Genomic DNA, 18,647 nt, shown 5'->3' with positions numbered 1-18,647 from the left:
GAAAAGGATAAATATTAATGATATTTATGGACTATGACATGAGCATTGATACAAATATGTTCCATGTATTTTGAAATTGTATGAAAAAAACAATGTGCTTGAATCAGTATATTTTGTACAATGTACTGTAACATGAGTAATGTACTTAGTAATGAAGTAATTGTTATAATAAATATAATCGCGCTACACACTATTCAGTCGCGTTACTTAATCTTATGAAATCTTATAATTTAAAGGAGTAACAGTAGTTGAAATAATAATGGTCTATCCACTCGTCACATTTTCATTTAAATTTTAAAGTTAAACGCGGAGATTTGGATTGGTAAAACGAACGTATTTTAAAAGAGAATCATTCTCTTCGCATACCCATGGTTTTTTATGATGGCAAGCAACATCGTGCCAATTAACACCATCATTATAAAATTGATTAAGAACAGCCAAACAATTTTCTGGAGCACCACCTTGGATGGCCTCACGATTGTCGGGTTGAGGTTTGCCAATACTGATATGAAAATATTAAATGTCATATTAATATGTTTCAGTTCTGAAATACAAATATAAGTTTATATATTGTAATTTACCCGCCGCTCTCTGACCAATCATTTTGATTGCGATCATTAGTTGGTGCAAGTTTTTGCAGCTCAGCTGTCCAGAACCAACCATTTATATGAAGCGGTTGAAGATCTGGCCTGTCGCATCCTTTAAAGTCACAAAGACGACCAGATGTCCAAATGTATTTCACTTTATCTAAAACAAAATTTGTTCCTTTGTAGATTTAAACATTATTCGATCGTAAGTATATAAGAATAATAAGAATACTTTGAACGATGCGGCTCTTGATGAATTCATTTTCTGCAGAAGTTTCCAAAGATACAAGATCCATGCATCGTTGTCTACAAAAATTTCTACCGGCAAGCCAATCAACTTCTTGTCCATTTGTTCTAGGATCAGCCCACGAATAGTAGTAACCCTTTCCATTAAAGCGTTCGTGAATTGTTCCTAAACAAATTATTTCATATATATCTTTCTGTTTTATTTTTGTTATCTTCGTGCTTGTGTATCTTGTTTATTTTTTTTGCTGCTGTTTAATATTAATTATTTTTTAATTATTCTAAGAAATTTCGCTTTAGTGTCGAAATTACGTGTTTTTTTGTTTTTTTTTTTTTATAACAATATCGCATAAAAATAATAAATAATTTCGCCAAAAGTTTTTTTTTAATAATTAAACGGAAAAGTCTTCTAATTATGATTAATAAATGTTCATTGAATTACAGTGTCCTTTAAAAAACAAAATCAAAGAAAAATATTAATTTCATAAATAAACAATACGCGTAATTTTTTATTTATTCGTAAACAAAGGCGTCGCGACGAAAATATTAACTCTTCTAAAGTGAAAGTTGCGAAATTAGTGTCGTCTTTTGTGACCTCCCAGTCTATAGTCACGACCTAGGCATTGGCACTGTAAGGTCTATGCTAATTGTGGAACTACTTTCCCAAATAAAGAATAAGAAAGTCTTCCATAAATTGCATTCGGAATACGTGATAAGAGTATTTCTTTTCCACGGTGTTTCGATACCATAAATGTTAATGTAGCACTAACTACCGGTATCTTTTTATTTAACTATATATATCAATATGCTTTTGGTATGTCATATATAAACAAAAAAAAAAAGATTCATTCTTTAAATTAAACGATACAATAGTAAACGGAAAAGAATACAAGAAAATATAATAAAAGAGAAAGAAAAAAGTTCCAATGTAAATTTTTTTTCATTTCCTTTCATTTAACTTTGTTTTTTTATGTCTTAGCGAATTTTATTAAATTTAAAAATAATATTCATAGGCTACATTGTATTAAATTTTGATAAGTTATCGTAGAATATTCATCAAAAATGTGGAACATCGTTAACTGATCGATCGAAAAATCGAGGTCTTGCATTTTTGGAAAGTGAAGTATGAAGAGATATTGCATATGATGATACGCACGTCAACGCCCTTTAACTTCGTCATCTTGTTAATCATCAGGTAAAGTAGGAGGGAGGAGAAAGTGCTATTTGACATTCCTCGATGGCATACATTGACCATATATAGTCGCGATAACATTATAAATTCAAATTCTTTTGCGTTTCAGGACGCGTAACATTGTTCATACCAATACATACATAGATAAGTCGTACATACTTTCTATAAAAGTGTTGATATCAATGAGAAACTCATTTGTGTATCCTTCTTCCGTCAATTAACACACATTTCGTTGAGCTGGAACGTGCACGCATACGATTTTGCATATTTATATCTGATATATTTATCAAATTATTTTTAAGTTAAGAAGCATAAAAGAAAAATATGTTTATTCTAATATTTCATGTTCTATTTCTAATTTAAAAAGGAACGACAGTTAGAGATTATTGTGACCCAGAGGATATGGGACTTAGTTTAACCTGTTTGAAACAGGTAGAGACCTTGACCTTCTTACAAGGCCACACCCTTTTACAGGTTGTAAAGAGTTTAATATTCTTTTTCTATCGTATCATTTTTTTCTCATTGATAATATTTTTATAGCTTAGTAATCCCATGAGATTGCATACGATTTTTTTTTCTTTTTTTTTCTTTTACAGAAGATCGTTCCTTTGAACGCTGATTTCGTATCAATAAATTATCGGTAAACAATGGAAAAGTTAAGTTATTTTTTTTTCTTTTTTTCATACAAACGTTTAAATATTTGTAAAAATATTTAAGAGTACTCACGTTGCGCGCACAATGCCGGTATGGGTGGTTCTAGAATCCTTCCAGTTGGTTGGGGCTGAAATTGTGCAGCCGATAGGGCCACGAATACACCTAGGAGAAGAAACTTTATCATTTTCTTCTGTCCTACGAGTCGAAGAATGAATCTGCAAATAATTAATGTTTTGTTTTGTGTCCTTTTTTTCTCTGTTTTTTGTTTGTTTGTTTGTCTGTTTTGTTTTCATTACAAGAACAAATTAAATTCAGAAGTAATCAATTAATTAAAAGTTGATCATCGCACAGTCTGTATTCGTAATTCGATTTCTCTATTTAAAATCGTACCGCGAAAGAAACATTCAAAAAGAAAAAAAAAAAAGAACGAAAAAAAAAAGAAAAGATCGGTAACAAAAAAATAAAAAACTGATACTCGATCATTATACCTGTCGTTTACAAATGCCCTTACTTCCGAAGAAGCGACTTTCCTTTTAACCGGTTTCACGATTCTAAAGTACCAAAGAGCGACAATTCAACACAGACGACAATTCTCCATTTGTACTTGATGAGAATGGAACAGAAAAAGAAAGAGAAAAAAGAAAAGAAAAAAAAAAAAAGAAAAAGAAAAATAAGAAAGGAAATGTTGCGTTATTAAAATGCGAAACGAACAACAATCGAATATCAAAATATTAAATTGAAAATTATCCGGAAACGTTCTAATTAGTCGGACTAATTGAGAAAAAATTGGCGAGAACTGATTGATGGAAAAAAAAAGAAAATAACAAAAAGAAAAAAGAAGAAGAAGAGAAATATGAAAGAAGAAAATATGAAAACAAAAAAAGAAAAAGATAAAGATTGACAGAGAAGTAAGTTAATCTCTCTTGATGCTCACCTAAGAACGTTCGTTGAAGAACTGCAATGGTTTCTTCGTGGTACCTCTATATATACACAATAGAGGACACGCGGCACTTTTACGATCTCGTAGAGGCATTTTCGACGGGTGGTCGACCGAGTTCGATACCTTCTCGTTTTCGTCTTACAAGCGGGACGCGACATGTCCGGTCTCCCTTTCAATTTACCTTCCTTCCCCCACTACTTCTTTCTCTTATTAAACGTACACCACGGTGAATCTCACTCTCATCGATATTCTTTAATACGATCAATTTCTTTAAACGAATACTTTTCTTTTCAATGATCTTTGAATTTTCTTTAATTTGTTTCCCCCGTCCCCTTCTTTCCCCGTCGACCCTTTCTGACACTTTATCGAAAGTTCGCGCACAGTTAGGAAAAGTTGTCAGCTCTCTCTTTCTCTCTCTCTCTCTCTCTCTCTCTCTCTCTCTCTCTTTTTCGTTCCTTCCTCTTATATTATTATTTATTTTAAATTTCTTTTTTATCTTCTTCAATGAAGAATGCATACTGGAAGAATGCCAAATTCAAATTTCGCGCTTTTTTTCTCGGGAGTTGTTAGATTCTTCATTGTTAATTAAAAATGACCGGAATACATTATATAAATTACCGGTGTATCCCATTAAAATTAATAAGGGGAATATGAAAAATATTTTAAGAAAGTTCCTTTGGAAGGGAAATAGGGAAAGTATTTCCCGGAAGAAAAGGATGCATATGCCGAAAAAATTAACGTAGTGTAGTTGATACATCGGGTATGCATATATATATATATATATGTGTGTGTGTGTGTTTAACTTGCTTGATCCTATATTTGACAATCGTTCCCTAAGAAACCTGAACTTTCGCTTAGATGCTTTTGGAATTTTAAGTAGGTAACATTCTTTCCATTATTTTCGCAACTAACGACGGATTCAGCGAACATCCAAAGGAAGGCAAAAACAAAGTTTTTTTTATCTATTTTCCATTTGTTAAAATCATCGTTTGTTGTTTTACAAAAATAGAGATAAATTCTAAAATAAATTTCTATTATGTATGTTTATATAAATATTATAATATTATATATAAATATTATAATTTAAATGAGATATTTTCTTAGTTTTGTTTTTAAATGAGGTGGATCGTGAGAACGATTGGAAACTTATATTCAAAGTACCGTTAGGTGTAATGGTACTTATAGATGCAATGTAGGTCACCTAAAAACACAGCTTTTATGATATCTTTTCTTATAGTTTACAATAACGTAATATTTTATTTATACGTATTACTTCTTATCTTTTATCTTCGTATAAATTAAATATTTCGTGAAATGGCCATATAAAATTATCGAATAATCTTAATTAAATATCACTTTAGATAAAAGAATGTTTTGGCTTCATTTAAAATAAATAATTGTAATTACATAGATATATTATCAATAGATATATACTATCAAGTAGTATATTCCTTTTAAATTTTTGTTATATTTACGGACATATTGTACTTTGTATAATTTATTCACAACAGATAATTAATGATTGTATTAATGATTGTATTCAATAGTGTTTTTCTTTATCTACTGACGGTAAATATTAAACTTTATGAAAAAATTTTTTTTATATTACCATGTACGATAAAATAAGGTAATACTCAGTCGATAATTAAAAAAAGGAAATTATAAGAATGCGCAAGTGCATCGTAAATTGTTTATTTCCTTTTTGTCGAAATGAATGTTTCTTCTCATTTCTTGTTTGTAGTATCAAAAAAAGGACAATAGACATAATTAATAATATTTTCGTATTGTGTAAAAAAAGTTTCCTATTGTGTAAACGTAATATTTCATTAATATTAATAAAAACGTTGATATTAACGTAAAATTGTCAATAAATAATTCACGTATATAAACTTTTACGTCAACGTTGTGATTATCATATAATATTTTGCCTTAATTATAAAGATTATTATTAAAAAAATGTTTAGAGATAATTTAAAAATTGTTTTGGAAGATGAATCAGCTTTATCCGCTTTGTATGTTGTATATATTCGAATGGAAGATTTATTAGAGAAATTAAAATTATTAAATTATGATATTGAATTTGTACAAGAATTAAAAATGAAACCTATAACTAGGTAAGATTTTGTAAGTGAAGTTTTACATGTGTGATTTTTATAATAAATAAATACTAATTCAAATTATCATTGAATATTATATAGGCATTATTTTGCCATACCAATAAATCCAGGAGAACAATTTTATACATTTACTTCTTTGGCTGCATGGTTAATTAGAAAAGCTGGTAAAGATTTTGAATCTCCACAAGAATCTGATGATCCTAATTCCACAATATCATTGATATTGGATTATCTTAGAGAAATTGATATTCCAGTTGAATTTCCACCAAATAAATTAAAACAAGGAACTGGAGAACATGCTATCTATGTCTTAGATAATCTGGCAGATAATGCTATAAAAGTGCAAAAGTTTAAGTGGAAAAAGTAAGGTTCAAGTATCATTTATATTAATATCATCTTAGAAATTATATCATATTATATTTATAGAGCAGAAATTATACCTGATGAAGAAACACCTGAACCGGAAATAGAAGAAGATGATGCAGAATTAATTTTAGAGAAAGTCGAAGAAGAGATGATGGCTGAATACGATGAGGAGGATGATGATATTTTACATGTTGATGATATAACAAAACTTTATAATCAGAATATGGTTAATTATGTTTTTTTTTTTATTTCAGATATGGCATTAAATTTTTTATTGTCTGTAATAATTTATATTATATCTATAATTGTAAAATTGTTTTAGAATGAAATGTACAAGCCTGAAAATATTTTAGAGTCCAAAACAAATAGGGAAGAGTGGCAATTGGAGCTAGAAAGAGTTCTACCACAATTAAAAGTAACTGTAAAAACAGGTAAGGATTATATTTTTAAAATATCCTTAATGATAAAATAAATATATTTAATTGATAATACAATAATATTTTCTTTATAGATTCAAGAGATTGGCGTTTACATATTGATCAAATGAAACAACTACGTTCAGATATTACAACAAATTTGTCTGGTACTAAAGGGCAATTAGATAAGCTGCATTTTGAAATAACAAACGTATTAGATAAGATTAAAACGAGGGAAACTTATTTAAATAGACAACTGGAGCCTATTTTAAATGAATATAGGATACTTCAGGTTAATATATAAAAATAAAATTTACGTTATTATTTATTAATATAGTTTTACTTCGTTTTAGGATGATTTATCAAAAGTTAAGGAACAATATCGAGATGTAAGCGGTGGTGTAACAGAAAGAACAAGAGTATTAAATAAATTGACAGAAGAATTAGAACACATGAAGAAGGAAATGGATGAGAGAGGATCTAGTATGACTGATGGAAGTAATTATATTTTATAAAATGTATTGTAAATTTTTAAAGGAAATAATTACATAATCATTATTTGTTTCATAGCACCATTGATAAATATAAAGAAAACTATCACAAAAATGAAGAATGAAATATCTGAAATGAACATTCGCATAGGAGTATTAGAATATAGTCTGATGTGTGCAAGAGTAAGAGATCGTACACAACTTCAAGAGGATATGAATAGTACTAGTAGCACTGTAATTATTTAAACGAATCATCTTTTTATAACTGAAATATTTTCATCATTATATATAACAAAATTATTTTATTGATTACCAATCCGTCCACTGTGTGATATTTTATAATAATATGTAGTTCAACAAATATTTAATATAGTTTAGAGTTTGCAATAATATAAAAACATTACACCAAAATATAAATATTTATATCAGAATATATATCAGCATATTTATTTAATATAAATATTAAAATTATCATATTATAAACACCTCGTTGAATTTATTTATCTAAAATATTTATCGTTTGCAAATGAAAATCATTGGATGAATAATAAAAATTTATATGATAAAACAAATAATATCATCTATCAAATAATTCTAACAATATCACAGAGAATTTTGATTTTGTGTATTATTGATTAACATGGAATAATGTATGATCTGTATTTTTTAAATTCATTGAAATGAAAAAGTGATGTTGAAAAGCATTAAAACCGGTTTATAAAATATTTTCATTAACGATGAGACGTTTTTATACTCAAAAGATGTTTTTTTTTTTAATTTTTCTTTTCATTCGTATTTAACATACCTGTTTTTTTCTTCCTTCCTCTATCAGTTTTAAGTTTTATTAATGTTAATAAAAATATTTTACACATTGTTGTTTATTTGTAAAAATAGAACATAGTATTAATAAATGCTTAGGAACGTTTAATAAAATTGAAGAAATCGATCGGTCGGTCTAGTACGGACAGTTATACAAATTCCCCTCCACTTATTTCGAAAATTCAAAAATATTTTAATCTACCATGAAATCCCTACTCTACCTATCAAGTCGTTTAGAGTAGATTGTGCGTAGTCGTCGGATGAAAGTTCGCGCGGTCAAGTCGCTGTGGAAAGCAACGTGCTGTCGTATTTGCCGTATCGAATATTTTCGTTTAATTATTCTTAAAAACGGATTATATTAAATATTAGCGAATGAGCAACGTTATATCGACAGTATTAAAATCATCATTATCGTATTACGACGAGACAATTTTTCAACAGGTATTTATTTCACAGATCATTCTTATAATTGTAAAAATATTTTTCTTACGTTTCTTTACCGTTCATTAAGTTTTCTTATAATATTTTTTAAGAACAAAGAAAATTATTTATTTTACGATTGTAAAAACATTGTGAATGTAATGTAAAATCGTTATAATGAAAATTTGTTCATAATAATGTAATCGATTGTTATTGTGGGCGAAAATATGAAAATATTTATTATGATATAATTATTATTGTTACTTTTAATTATTATAGATTTTCAACTTTTCACAATTGTTCGCAATAATTGTCGGTAATGATTGTTTATAAAAAATTAAAAAAAATGAATGGACTCTCTCTCTCTCTCTCTCTCTCTTTCTCTGTATATAATATAATATTATATTTACAACTTATTCATTCTGTTATTATAATCATTATTATTATATGTATATTTTCTTTAGTAATACATAAAATATTAATATTTATATTAATAATAATTAACATATTATCTGCATTTTAATATTGTACTGGCTCTCTCTCTCTCACTATCACTCTATCTCTATCTCTCTCTCTTTCTCTCTTTCTCTCTCTCTCTCTCTCTCTCTCTTTCTCTTTCTCTCACTCTCTCTGTCGAGATGATAATTTATTTATTGCATAGGATACGTGACTTTTTGTGGCAAATATGTGTATCCATATAAGTAAGGAGTAGATATATCTCTTTTACACACATACAAAGAAAACTTTTCCGTGCTTTCACTTTGCTATATAACGACATATTTAACACGAAAAAGTAAAAATATTAAGATAAAGTTATATAAAAATATATACGTGCGATAAAAAGATTAAAAAAAATTATTCCATTCTTATATTCTGAAAAGGGAATCATTGATTTGTCAAAGTATGTTTATGAATGAGAAAGAAAGAGACAGAATATAAATAGAGAGAGAGAGAGAGAGAGAGAGAGAGAGAGAGAGAAAGAGAGAGAAAGAAACAGAGAGAGACACGAACAGAGAAAGTGGAGGTGTACATCCATGAGATAATTCGATGAATTATAAATAATATTTGCGATTTGCTTCAGTTGAAAACAATGAAAATTAACTATAATGCATAAAGAAAGATAATAAGATAAACATTTAATCAAGATTATTCAAACAAAGACCTTTAAATAGGAGCGAATTAGTATTTCCAAAGATCATCATTAATTAAAATGAATAATTTATATATCTACATTAATTATCTTTTACGATTAGTCATAGTTTTATACTTTTCGATAATTTGAATAATTTTGTACTTTGAACGGGATATAATAATTATTATAACAATCGTTTGCCATTACAGGTTTCTTTTTTTTCTTCTTTTTTTTTTCTTTTTTTGCATTTCTTCCTTATGAATTCTTTTACACGCATTATGCCAATCATATCAAAGATTATAGATTATATGTATGCGTTAAAAGAAAAACTAGTTTTCTCGATCAATATTTTTACGATGGGACATGACAAACGTAGAAGTATTAATGTTTAAGAAAAATTTTAGCTCGCATCTCTATTAGTTATCGTCTTATAGCCGTGCGGAATAAAACCTCGTTCCGGTTAATTTTTCTCTTTTAAATAAAGCTGTGCAATTTCTTTATTATTCTTTAAAAATGAATAGTGATCAATTGGAGATGAAAACCAGGAGCGGGGAGGAAGTTACGTCGCTTGTCTAGTAAGATTATCTCTTTCGGTTATAATCTACATGTAAAATAAAATCATGATTCATTGCACGCATATTGCTTGTATTATATTACATATCAATCAGCATTATTATGTATATATAATGCTGATTATCATTCAAGGAATAATTGCGGAACAATTATAATTTTTAGGAAATTAAATGAATTACGATGGATAACTGTTTAAAAATGTTTTTGCATTGTAAGTATAAAAAAAATATCATTTGTATAATTTTATCACATTGATCGTTTAATATCGACAATGATGTCGTGATGATATTATTACAATATTTTTTTTTAACACTTTTATGTTTCATTAAAACAATCTGTAAAAAAGAAAAATTATATCAATCGTAGCATACTGTCACATAAGAAATATGTTCATTAATCATATTCGATATCCTTGAAATAATTTTGATACTATTGTCAGCAGTCTTATCTGTTTTCGTTTTATTCTTTTATATAAATCTGAAGAATTCTTATCATCGGTAAAAGTATATCTTGAACTTTTATCGCATGATAAAAATGGTGTATCTCTCTCTCTCTCTCTCTTCTATTTAAATATGAGCTATGAATATTGAGCTATGAAAATTTGATAGACATAAATTTATTTAAAAAAAAAAAGTAAAAAAAAAAACAAATTTTAAAAAGATCACGTATTGGGTGGAAGGATAGATTTTTTTTTGTCTAATATTATGCTACGGCAATACTCGTATTACAATGTGTAAAAAAAAGTTAAATATTTTTAATATCTCTTCGAGTAATATTTATTTTCGACTTGGAAAGATAGGTTATTAAACATATGTATAGTATGATCATCGAAAAACAGATTGTCACAATTGAATTATCATAAAAATATTCGAAAATTTAGAAAATTATAATATATATTTGAAAATATATTTTCAGATAATAAGAATTACAATTACATTTTCTCTTTAGTATATTTATGAATTATTATACAAATATAGTTACGATTAATGATAAAACAATTCTATGAAGTAACTACTCATATAAATAGCTTAATAAGAGACACGATTGATGATTTCACGACTATGAAAAAAAGAGAATGAAATGCGTCATATGTGATCTTTTTTTTTACTGTATGAATATTCACGCTATCAAAGCGCCATCTTTCATGCTATCGTTCATACGCGGAATTAAAAGCACCTGTATAATACAGTTGCTATAGTTGTAAATAAATATTTTTGTGAGAGTTGTAGATTATGTAATTAACAATGCATTATTACAGTACTAGAAGTTTGAAAATTAAATTCTTTTATTTTAAAGTTATGCATTTTTATATAACAAGAAATAACAATTATGTTGGAAATAATATTAACCTATTTTAAATTGTTGTAATACTCTTTCATCTATACAAAGCATATCATTTTTATAAGTCATATATCTAAAATGAGTAATAAGTAATGATTATTTTGGTTCGCATTTGACATACTGTGTGTAATACATATGTACAGTCCACATTATGTACATATTTATAAATGATATTTTTCTCTTGATATTTGATTAAAGATTTCTATTTATATGATTAATTAAATCTGAATGAGCTTTAAGTGAATTACATTGTAATACCGTAGAAAAACAAACTTTAATTATGTCTATAGAATCAATAACAAATCTATATACTGAGGAAGACTTCGATGAGCATATGTAAGCTAATAAATTTATGATTAAAGTATAACATTGTCATTACCATATTATCTTATTAGATAATTTTATAATGGAGTCTTATTATATGAAAAAAAAAAAAAAAAAAAAAAAGAAAAAGCATCTTATTAGAATTTTCTTTCAGCATCATACCAGCAACAAAGATGAAGCAATCTTCTATAAAATTTATTTTAATCTTTATCATCGGTCTGATATTATTATTGCTTGGAGCAATTGCAGCAGCATTTTGGTCTTCCATTTTTAATTGGTTCTTATTAAAAGTAAGTTTTATATACAGATAATCTTAATAATTTTGTATAGATAATGTTTGTTATTATTAATTAAAATCTTTTTTCAGGAACTAACATTGACGCCAACTTCGACTATTTATAATCTTTGGAAGGAAACACCTATACCAATGTATCTCAAATTTTATTTTTTCAATTGGACTAATCCTGATGTCTTTAATCATCCTCTCAATATAAAACCAGTACTTGTTGAAATGGGACCATATGTATTTAGGTACATTTAGAGAATATTTTTTTATATATTTAGTTCTGATACATTATAATATCAAATTTACAGAGAAGTTGATTATAAAGTAAACCAAATCTGGAATGACAATGGAACTATAACATTTCAAAGAAGAAAAGTATGGTATTTTGATGAAAGTTTATCTAATGGAAAATTGACAGATCAAGTAACTAATCTAGATCCAGTTGTGGTAGTAAGTTTTATTAGAAATTATTCTAATTTTATTATAACCGATGATCATTTATTTTTAATACATTCAAATCTAATTATAGACATTGGGACAAATGATGAAAAGTAAGTCTACACTTATGCGTGAAATTTCTGATAAAATAATAAAAAGTTTAGGAAAAAATTTAGCAATGACACAGACTGTTGGTAAACTCCTATTTGATGGTTATGAAGATAAGTTACTTGTTATAGCAAAAAAGTTGAACTTATCAATTATACCCTTTACTAAATTTGGCTGGTTTTATCAGGTGTGTACAATGAATTATGTGTATGATAAAGAATATTACTGATTACTCATTTATTTTCTCCTAGAGAAATAATTCAGACACTTATGACGGAACATTCAATATGTTAACTGGAACAAATAATATATATGAAATGGGAATTGTTAAAGAGTGGAATTTTGTAAATAAAACAAATTATTACAAAGATTCTTGTGCGATAATAGATGGTACAAATGGAGATTTGTGGCCACCTCTGGATAATAATAAAACTGCAAATATATTTGTACCTGACATTTGCACGTACGTATATAGGCTTAATTAATAATAGTTAAATTATCAATTGTATTTTTTTTTTACAATCAAAACTATTATAGGTATGTAACATTGACATATAAAAATGAATCTCTATACCAAGGCTTAGAAGGTAGTAAATTTATTTCCAGTATAACTACGTTAGATAATGGTGATAACGTTAAGTCACGTAAATGTTATTGTAAGAATAAACCATGTGAACCGTCTGGAGTATTAGACGTGTCAAAATGTAAATATGGAGCACCAGCTTTTATTAGTTTGCCACATTTCTATTTAGCAGATAATAGTTACGGGAAAGCAGTAAAAGGATTGGAACCTTCTAAAGAAAAGCATGAGTCGTTTGTAATCATTGAACCAGTAAGTATCTTTTATATTTTTTAAAGTATAAGTTTTATAATTTTAACAAACTAAATTTCTATAGAAAACTGGTGTGCCATTGCAAGTGAAAGCACAGTTACAATTAAATCTTATGGTGGAGTCAATTCAAGAAATGAGGTAAACAATATTTTCATAAAGTTTTACAGATTAATTAATCCTAATAGTGCTATATGAGATAATTTGATTTTCAGTATATTTAAATATGTACGAAAAACATATATGCCTATGATGTGGTTTACACAAGAAGCTAATTTAACTCCCAATTATGTTAATCAAGTTAAATTTTTACATATATTACCATCATTGGGACTTGTTACTTCTATCGGTATTACTGGTATAGGAATCTTAATAACTTTCATTGGTCTTTTTGTTTTTGTTCGTCAAAGATGGCACACAGAAGAAAACCAAGTACTATTACCTAGAAATAGTACAAGTCAAGTCGATAGAATTGATGAAAGATCAACATTTTGATTAGAAATAGAAATAGTAAAAGTATTAAAGCTATAATCCAGCTTTATTTTGTATGCAAAAAGCATATTTTTACTATCAAAAAAAATATATATATATATATATATTTTTTTTTTATTAAACTAAAAGCATATTTTAATATTATCTTATATATTATAATAGTTTCGTACCTCTGATTTATGGCTATAATAGTAATTTAATATACTCATATATGTGGATCGTTAATAATCAATTTGTTAACTATAAAATGTTAAAATGTTAAAACCTTTAGAGCGATAATGAAGTGCCTATTATTAAACTATAAAAATCTATCCACAGAATATACAATTACTAAAGACTATATATGGACGCAACAATGTTAGCTAGTTAGTATGTAGAAAAGAATCATATTCAAATGTTACATATATACAGTTACATAAATAATACAGAGGTATGGAAATTATGAAAATAAATATTATGACGTTTAGGAATTAAAATGTTATAATAAAATTATCTATGAGAAATTTGTTACAAGTACAGTACACTTTGGTGCTTCAGTCACCGTAATATCTGTGATAAACAGCAAGTGTGCTTTTAATGTTTATATGCAAGAGTTTAATTAAAAAATATAAAGAGAGTTGTTTATTATAGTATAATGTGTGTACTGAATAAAATAACAATTCTTTGTTAAATAATGATTATGACGAAATATTATTAATTCGATTGTTTTTAATACATGTTATTATCAATTGTTAAGAATAAAGAAGTATTTGCGGCGATACTCATACGACAATGAATATAATTAAATTATTCGAAATATTGAAATATAAATGTCTACATTTGTTACTTTTCAAATAATTTTTTCATTTAAAAAATTAATCAAAAGGATCGATAGAGTGGTGGTCTTTCTAAATTCGTTGATGAATCATTTTCAATTACTTTCGACTGAAATATGTGCTAGTTTTAATTTATCTATTAAGACTGTTCATCATTTTTATTATCGTTCATAGTATATGTAACTTCAACGAAAACGAAAGGATCGAAATCGAGATCGATTTGTTCTTACTTACGGAAAATGTTTCGCCCAAGTACTCCACTCAAGAGAAATTAGTAATATTTAAATAATAATTAAATATTGATTGTTAAATCTTGGACGTAGAGAAGGAAAGAGGAGCTTCGATGTTTACTTGTCGGGATGCGAGAGAAGATTAGACTGGATCGATAAATGTCGCGGTCGGTCAAACGTTTGTATTTGTTTTTATTAAACGTATTACTCGTTCTTGTTTTTACTCTGTCCTTTTCTTCTTCATTGTTGCGTAGTATTTATTGATTTTTGGATCGATTTTACAAAAACGTTATTTTGTACGAAATTTAATTATGAAATCAATATGAGAGAGAGAGAGAGAGAGAGAGTAAAAATTCAGCTATCACATAAGTAGATCTAGTTGTACATTCTTTATAATTATTATACATATTATTTATTTTAACAATGTAAACTTTATATAGTAGAAGCGTATTAATATTTAAATTAACATCTAAATTAATTAATCGTTTAAACGTTATAATAATTATCATCTCTTTTGGTATTAAATAATGTTAAATTTTATTCGAACGCGTGCGTGTCATTAGAGAGAAATTTTTAATGAATTTGATAGAATTCGAGTTAATTATTTTTGCGCTCTCATTGAAAGATTACATAATCATTGAAATAAAATAATTTCAATCGTATATATTTCATTCCGTATGAATTTTAATATTCGCTTTCATTGAACGCTAGTCATATAAACACAATAAAGGAGAAACAAGCTTTGAAGGACTTCGATAGGTAATAAACGATCAGTCTGCTGTTATGTTTCAAGCGGTAAACATCGTAGCTCTGTAATTTCATATTCGTAATAATAATCAAATAATATATAACGTCATAATAATAATTAGATAATTTTTAATAATCTGCCATTTTGTAATATTGTATTATTTTTCAATGTACTAAGCAAATAGAATTTTTCTAAAAGATAACTTTTGATTAGTAATAAAAATATTTATAAACGTTTGCATAAAGACGTTGTATTAACAAAAAAAAAAAAAAAAAAAAGAAAAAAAAATATTGTCAACATTTTCGTCGATTGTAGAGTATTTAGTTATCCGTAGTTAAATAAAAACGTCATATATTCGATCGATATTATTACCATTTGTCGATAATATAGCGAATTAAAAATACAACGCTGTACATTTTATACAGCTATATATCATATATCATAATACGGTATAATAGGAAAAAAAGGAATGCTAAATGAATAATCATAAATTATTCATTATTTCCGGAGATATATCAGCGCGGTAAAGTTTTAGATTTTAATAAAAAAGTTTAAAACTGAAACGAAAAATATCATTGTATCTATATACGATTTAATGGCGAACGATTGAACGAGTGGTTGTTCAATATTATTTTTTACACGTAGACGTACACATACATCAGATCGTATATTTTTTTTTTAACAGCATCTAGTATTCCAGAGGAGTTTGTTCTGATCATATTAATCATGACGTCTGCACGACTTCTATTTCCATATGGTCGATGCGCGCTACCTTTTGTAAACAGAACGATCCATCATTCATAACTTTCGTGCACACACGCAAACGCTACTGCGCTTGAACTTTACCATTAAAATAATATTTATTCACTTTTTCTAGGCACGTTTTATGCAACGAACGAAAAACTTACGAACAGTTAATCCCGTTTCTAATGAAATTATGTAGGGATTGTATTAAATAATTTTCTTCGAAGGAAAAAAAAAAAAAAGAAAAAAAGACAAGAAAATAATAGAATAGAATAGTATAATACTTTAACGTTACATTTATCAAGTAGTTAAGATGAAACCAGTTTCAAGTCATTTATTCAAATTTTTATTACAAGGTATCATTATCATTCTTCTATTATATACATTTATCAATTTATTTATTTTTTTCTTTTCTTGTTCCTTTTTTTTTCTGAGATGTCTATATATATATATGCATATTTCAATATATCGAAATAATTGTTGATAGTTCTAATATTAAATATGGAAAGTACAGAATTCTGAGAAATTGCAAGAATGAGGGTTTTATTAAATTATCGATTTATATTTGAAGAGGTATTTTAGATAGGATATATTTTTAAATGATTATAGAAAATTTTTATTGATCTAATGAAAGATCGAATAATTTGTTATATCCCTGTTAAATGCATCCCTCTATAACGCGTTTTATTTTATACAAAAGATAAAAAACTTTTAATTAATTCCGGCTATCTAGTTTTCAATGAAATATAGTTATATCTTCGAAATTTATTTTCTTTTCAAGAAAACTTTAAATTTCTGAAGTAAACATAAAGTGATCAAAATTTTGTATGTGTAGATTTATTATCGAATAACAGGGATATGGATTATGAAAAGCTTCTTCAAAGAGGATTTAGTTTTAAGTTGTACAAATTCTTTAGGATCAAATAATGTCTATATTTGTATAAAAGATTGAATAGAATTAAAAGTTGATCCGAGTTTGTCGAGTTATTAAATTGATTACACAATGACTTCGATTTTTCACATTTGCATTATGGAGTACTTAATATGCTGTGTCAGACAGATTTATGTATTTATGTATGTTCCTTTCTAATTTATCATCGTTTAATATTAATTAACTGGTTTAATGTCGATAACTATATCAAAAGGATAAGATAGGGTGGATCTCTTTGTGTCGAAGGATGACTAGATTATGTCCTCTCGGATGAATTTACGACGATAAGGTAAAGTTACAATAATGGATCGGCTATCAGAAAAGATTTTCTCGCGTGAAAGCTTTATAAAGCTATGATTGATGGATCGATTTCTTATTGTGAATGACAGAATGAGAAAAGAGTTAGATTTCTAAAGAGGCAGGAGAAAAAGATAAATAAATAAAAGGGAAAAATCGAGAATGTCGTATCATAAAAGAATAATTATTATACGTTTTTTTTTTATTATTTTCGCGAAAAAATTTGGAAGATTTAAAAGTTGGAATCTCATTGTTTCAATTGCTAATTTTTCTAATTATTCGAGAATTATTAATTTTAATAATTATCAGAGAAATATGTGAGTATTGCTAATTGTTTATTTTCTCTCTCTCTTTTTTTTCTTTTCTTTTTTTTAAATTAACGCCAATAAAAAAAATTCCTTATTTCTTACGGTATAAAGAACTTTTTTGTACGTATATATTGATCCTTGAGAAAGTTCCGTACATATAAATGCAAAATTTAATTACTCTACCCTGTAATTGCAACCATCCACTGTGCACCTTTTTTGCATCTTGAAAACTTTTTCGAATCTTTGGAAGAAAGAAGGTAAATAAGGAATTCATGAATGTTAAATAATTAGCAATTCTTCTTTTTTCTTTTCACGTACGCGACGTATGCTTTCTTCATTTAAATATATTAAGGATTTTCCATTTCATTCATCTTTTATATTTGCTATTTTTTTCTCTTGTTTTTTTTAATTAAAAAAAATTTTTTTCCTTATTATTTCCAAAGATCTGCATAATCTGCTTTATACTTTAACGCGTAGAATAGGTGACACAATAAAAGAAGAGAATGAGAGAGAGAGAGAGAGAGAGAGAGAGAGAGAGAGAACAAGAAAAAGGTTTCTAAAAAAAAAAAGGAAAAAAAAGCAAAAAGGAAAAGAAAGTCGTAGTGAAATGTTTGAAAATCCCGAAAGAAAAGGGGAAAAAAGAAGAAAGATGTTCTAACTGCGCAACTACTTCAAAGATATATTATCACTGTAAAACGAATCTGCAAACGAGAATAGTGAGGTTTGTGAAAAAAAAAGAGATGTGTGGTTGTATCGTATAAGGTAACGAAAAAAGTATATAGGTATATATATATACATATATATAT

General features: G+C 27.0%; 3 protein-coding genes across 7 annotated transcripts; 2 read left to right on the top strand and 1 right to left on the bottom strand.

Moving 5' to 3' along the window:
• Positions 1-93: 93 nt before the first annotated feature.
• On the bottom strand, positions 94-15,753 carry LOC124426040. Of its 2 annotated transcripts, none has more exons than XM_046967256.1 (5): positions 14,818-15,753; positions 2,749-2,891; positions 820-999; positions 582-747; positions 94-502 (listed from the first exon to the last, which is right to left on the bottom strand). In XM_046967256.1, exons 2-5 carry the CDS (start codon positions 2,858-2,860, stop codon positions 301-303), a joined length of 660 nt encoding a protein of 219 aa, XP_046823212.1. In that variant the 5' UTR covers positions 2,861-2,891; positions 14,818-15,753; the 3' UTR covers positions 94-300. The 2 variants fall into 2 exon arrangements, with proteins under 2 accessions (XP_046823212.1, XP_046823211.1); XM_046967255.1 differs by lacking the exon at positions 14,818-15,753 and adding an exon at positions 3,611-4,573.
• On the top strand, positions 5,285-7,365 carry LOC124426039 (intraflagellar transport protein 57 homolog). Its single transcript, XM_046967254.1, has 7 exons — positions 5,285-5,730; positions 5,815-6,096; positions 6,160-6,325; positions 6,422-6,530; positions 6,611-6,807; positions 6,869-7,013; positions 7,086-7,365. Exons 1-7 carry the CDS (start codon positions 5,573-5,575, stop codon positions 7,250-7,252), a joined length of 1,224 nt encoding a protein of 407 aa, XP_046823210.1. The 5' UTR covers positions 5,285-5,572; the 3' UTR covers positions 7,253-7,365.
• On the top strand, positions 8,063-15,026 carry LOC124426036 (protein croquemort). Of its 4 annotated transcripts, none has more exons than XM_046967250.1 (9): positions 8,063-8,266; positions 11,770-11,905; positions 11,983-12,146; positions 12,210-12,351; positions 12,431-12,634; positions 12,699-12,910; positions 12,985-13,279; positions 13,344-13,417; positions 13,492-15,026. In XM_046967250.1, exons 2-9 carry the CDS (start codon positions 11,789-11,791, stop codon positions 13,769-13,771), a joined length of 1,488 nt encoding a protein of 495 aa, XP_046823206.1. In that variant the 5' UTR covers positions 8,063-8,266; positions 11,770-11,788; the 3' UTR covers positions 13,772-15,026. The 4 variants fall into 4 exon arrangements, with proteins under 4 accessions (XP_046823206.1, XP_046823207.1, XP_046823204.1 ...); XM_046967251.1 differs by lacking the exon at positions 8,063-8,266 and adding an exon at positions 9,763-9,952 and having other exon boundaries at positions 13,687-15,026; XM_046967248.1 differs by lacking the exon at positions 8,063-8,266 and adding an exon at positions 9,767-9,952.
• Positions 15,754-18,647: the final 2,894 nt, after the last annotated feature.

This window comes from Vespa crabro, chromosome 8, assembly GCF_910589235.1.
Source record: "Vespa crabro chromosome 8, iyVesCrab1.2, whole genome shotgun sequence".
Taxonomy (NCBI): Eukaryota; Metazoa; Arthropoda; class Insecta; order Hymenoptera; family Vespidae; genus Vespa; species Vespa crabro.
The sequence above is the reverse complement of the archived record's forward strand: the minus strand, read 5'-3'. Positions and strand labels throughout refer to the sequence as shown.

Excerpts from the sequence above, each read along its gene's own strand:
- LOC124426040 (XM_046967255.1), bottom strand. The coding sequence starts at position 3,774 with ATGTCGCGTCCCGCTTGTAAGACGAAAACGAGAAGGTATCGAACTCGG. Across the intron at positions 1,000-2,748 it reads ACCGGCATTGTGCGCGCAAC|GAACAATTCACGAACGCTTT; the intron begins GTGAGTACTCTT and ends TAATTTGTTTAG. Across the intron at positions 503-581 it reads GATTGGTCAGAGAGCGGCGG|TATTGGCAAACCTCAACCCG; the intron begins GTAAATTACAAT and ends TTTTCATATCAG.
- LOC124426039 (XM_046967254.1), top strand. The coding sequence starts at position 5,573 with ATGTTTAGAGATAATTTAAAAATTGTTTTGGAAGATGAATCAGCTTTA. Across the intron at positions 6,808-6,868 it reads ATGAATATAGGATACTTCAG|GATGATTTATCAAAAGTTAA; the intron begins GTTAATATATAA and ends ACTTCGTTTTAG. Across the intron at positions 7,014-7,085 it reads ATCTAGTATGACTGATGGAA|CACCATTGATAAATATAAAG; the intron begins GTAATTATATTT and ends TTTGTTTCATAG.
- LOC124426036 (XM_046967248.1), top strand. The coding sequence starts at position 9,891 with ATGAATAGTGATCAATTGGAGATGAAAACCAGGAGCGGGGAGGAAGTT. Across the intron at positions 9,953-11,769 it reads GAAGTTACGTCGCTTGTCTA|CATCATACCAGCAACAAAGA; the intron begins GTAAGATTATCT and ends ATTTTCTTTCAG. Across the intron at positions 12,911-12,984 it reads TTTGTACCTGACATTTGCAC|GTATGTAACATTGACATATA; the intron begins GTACGTATATAG and ends AAACTATTATAG.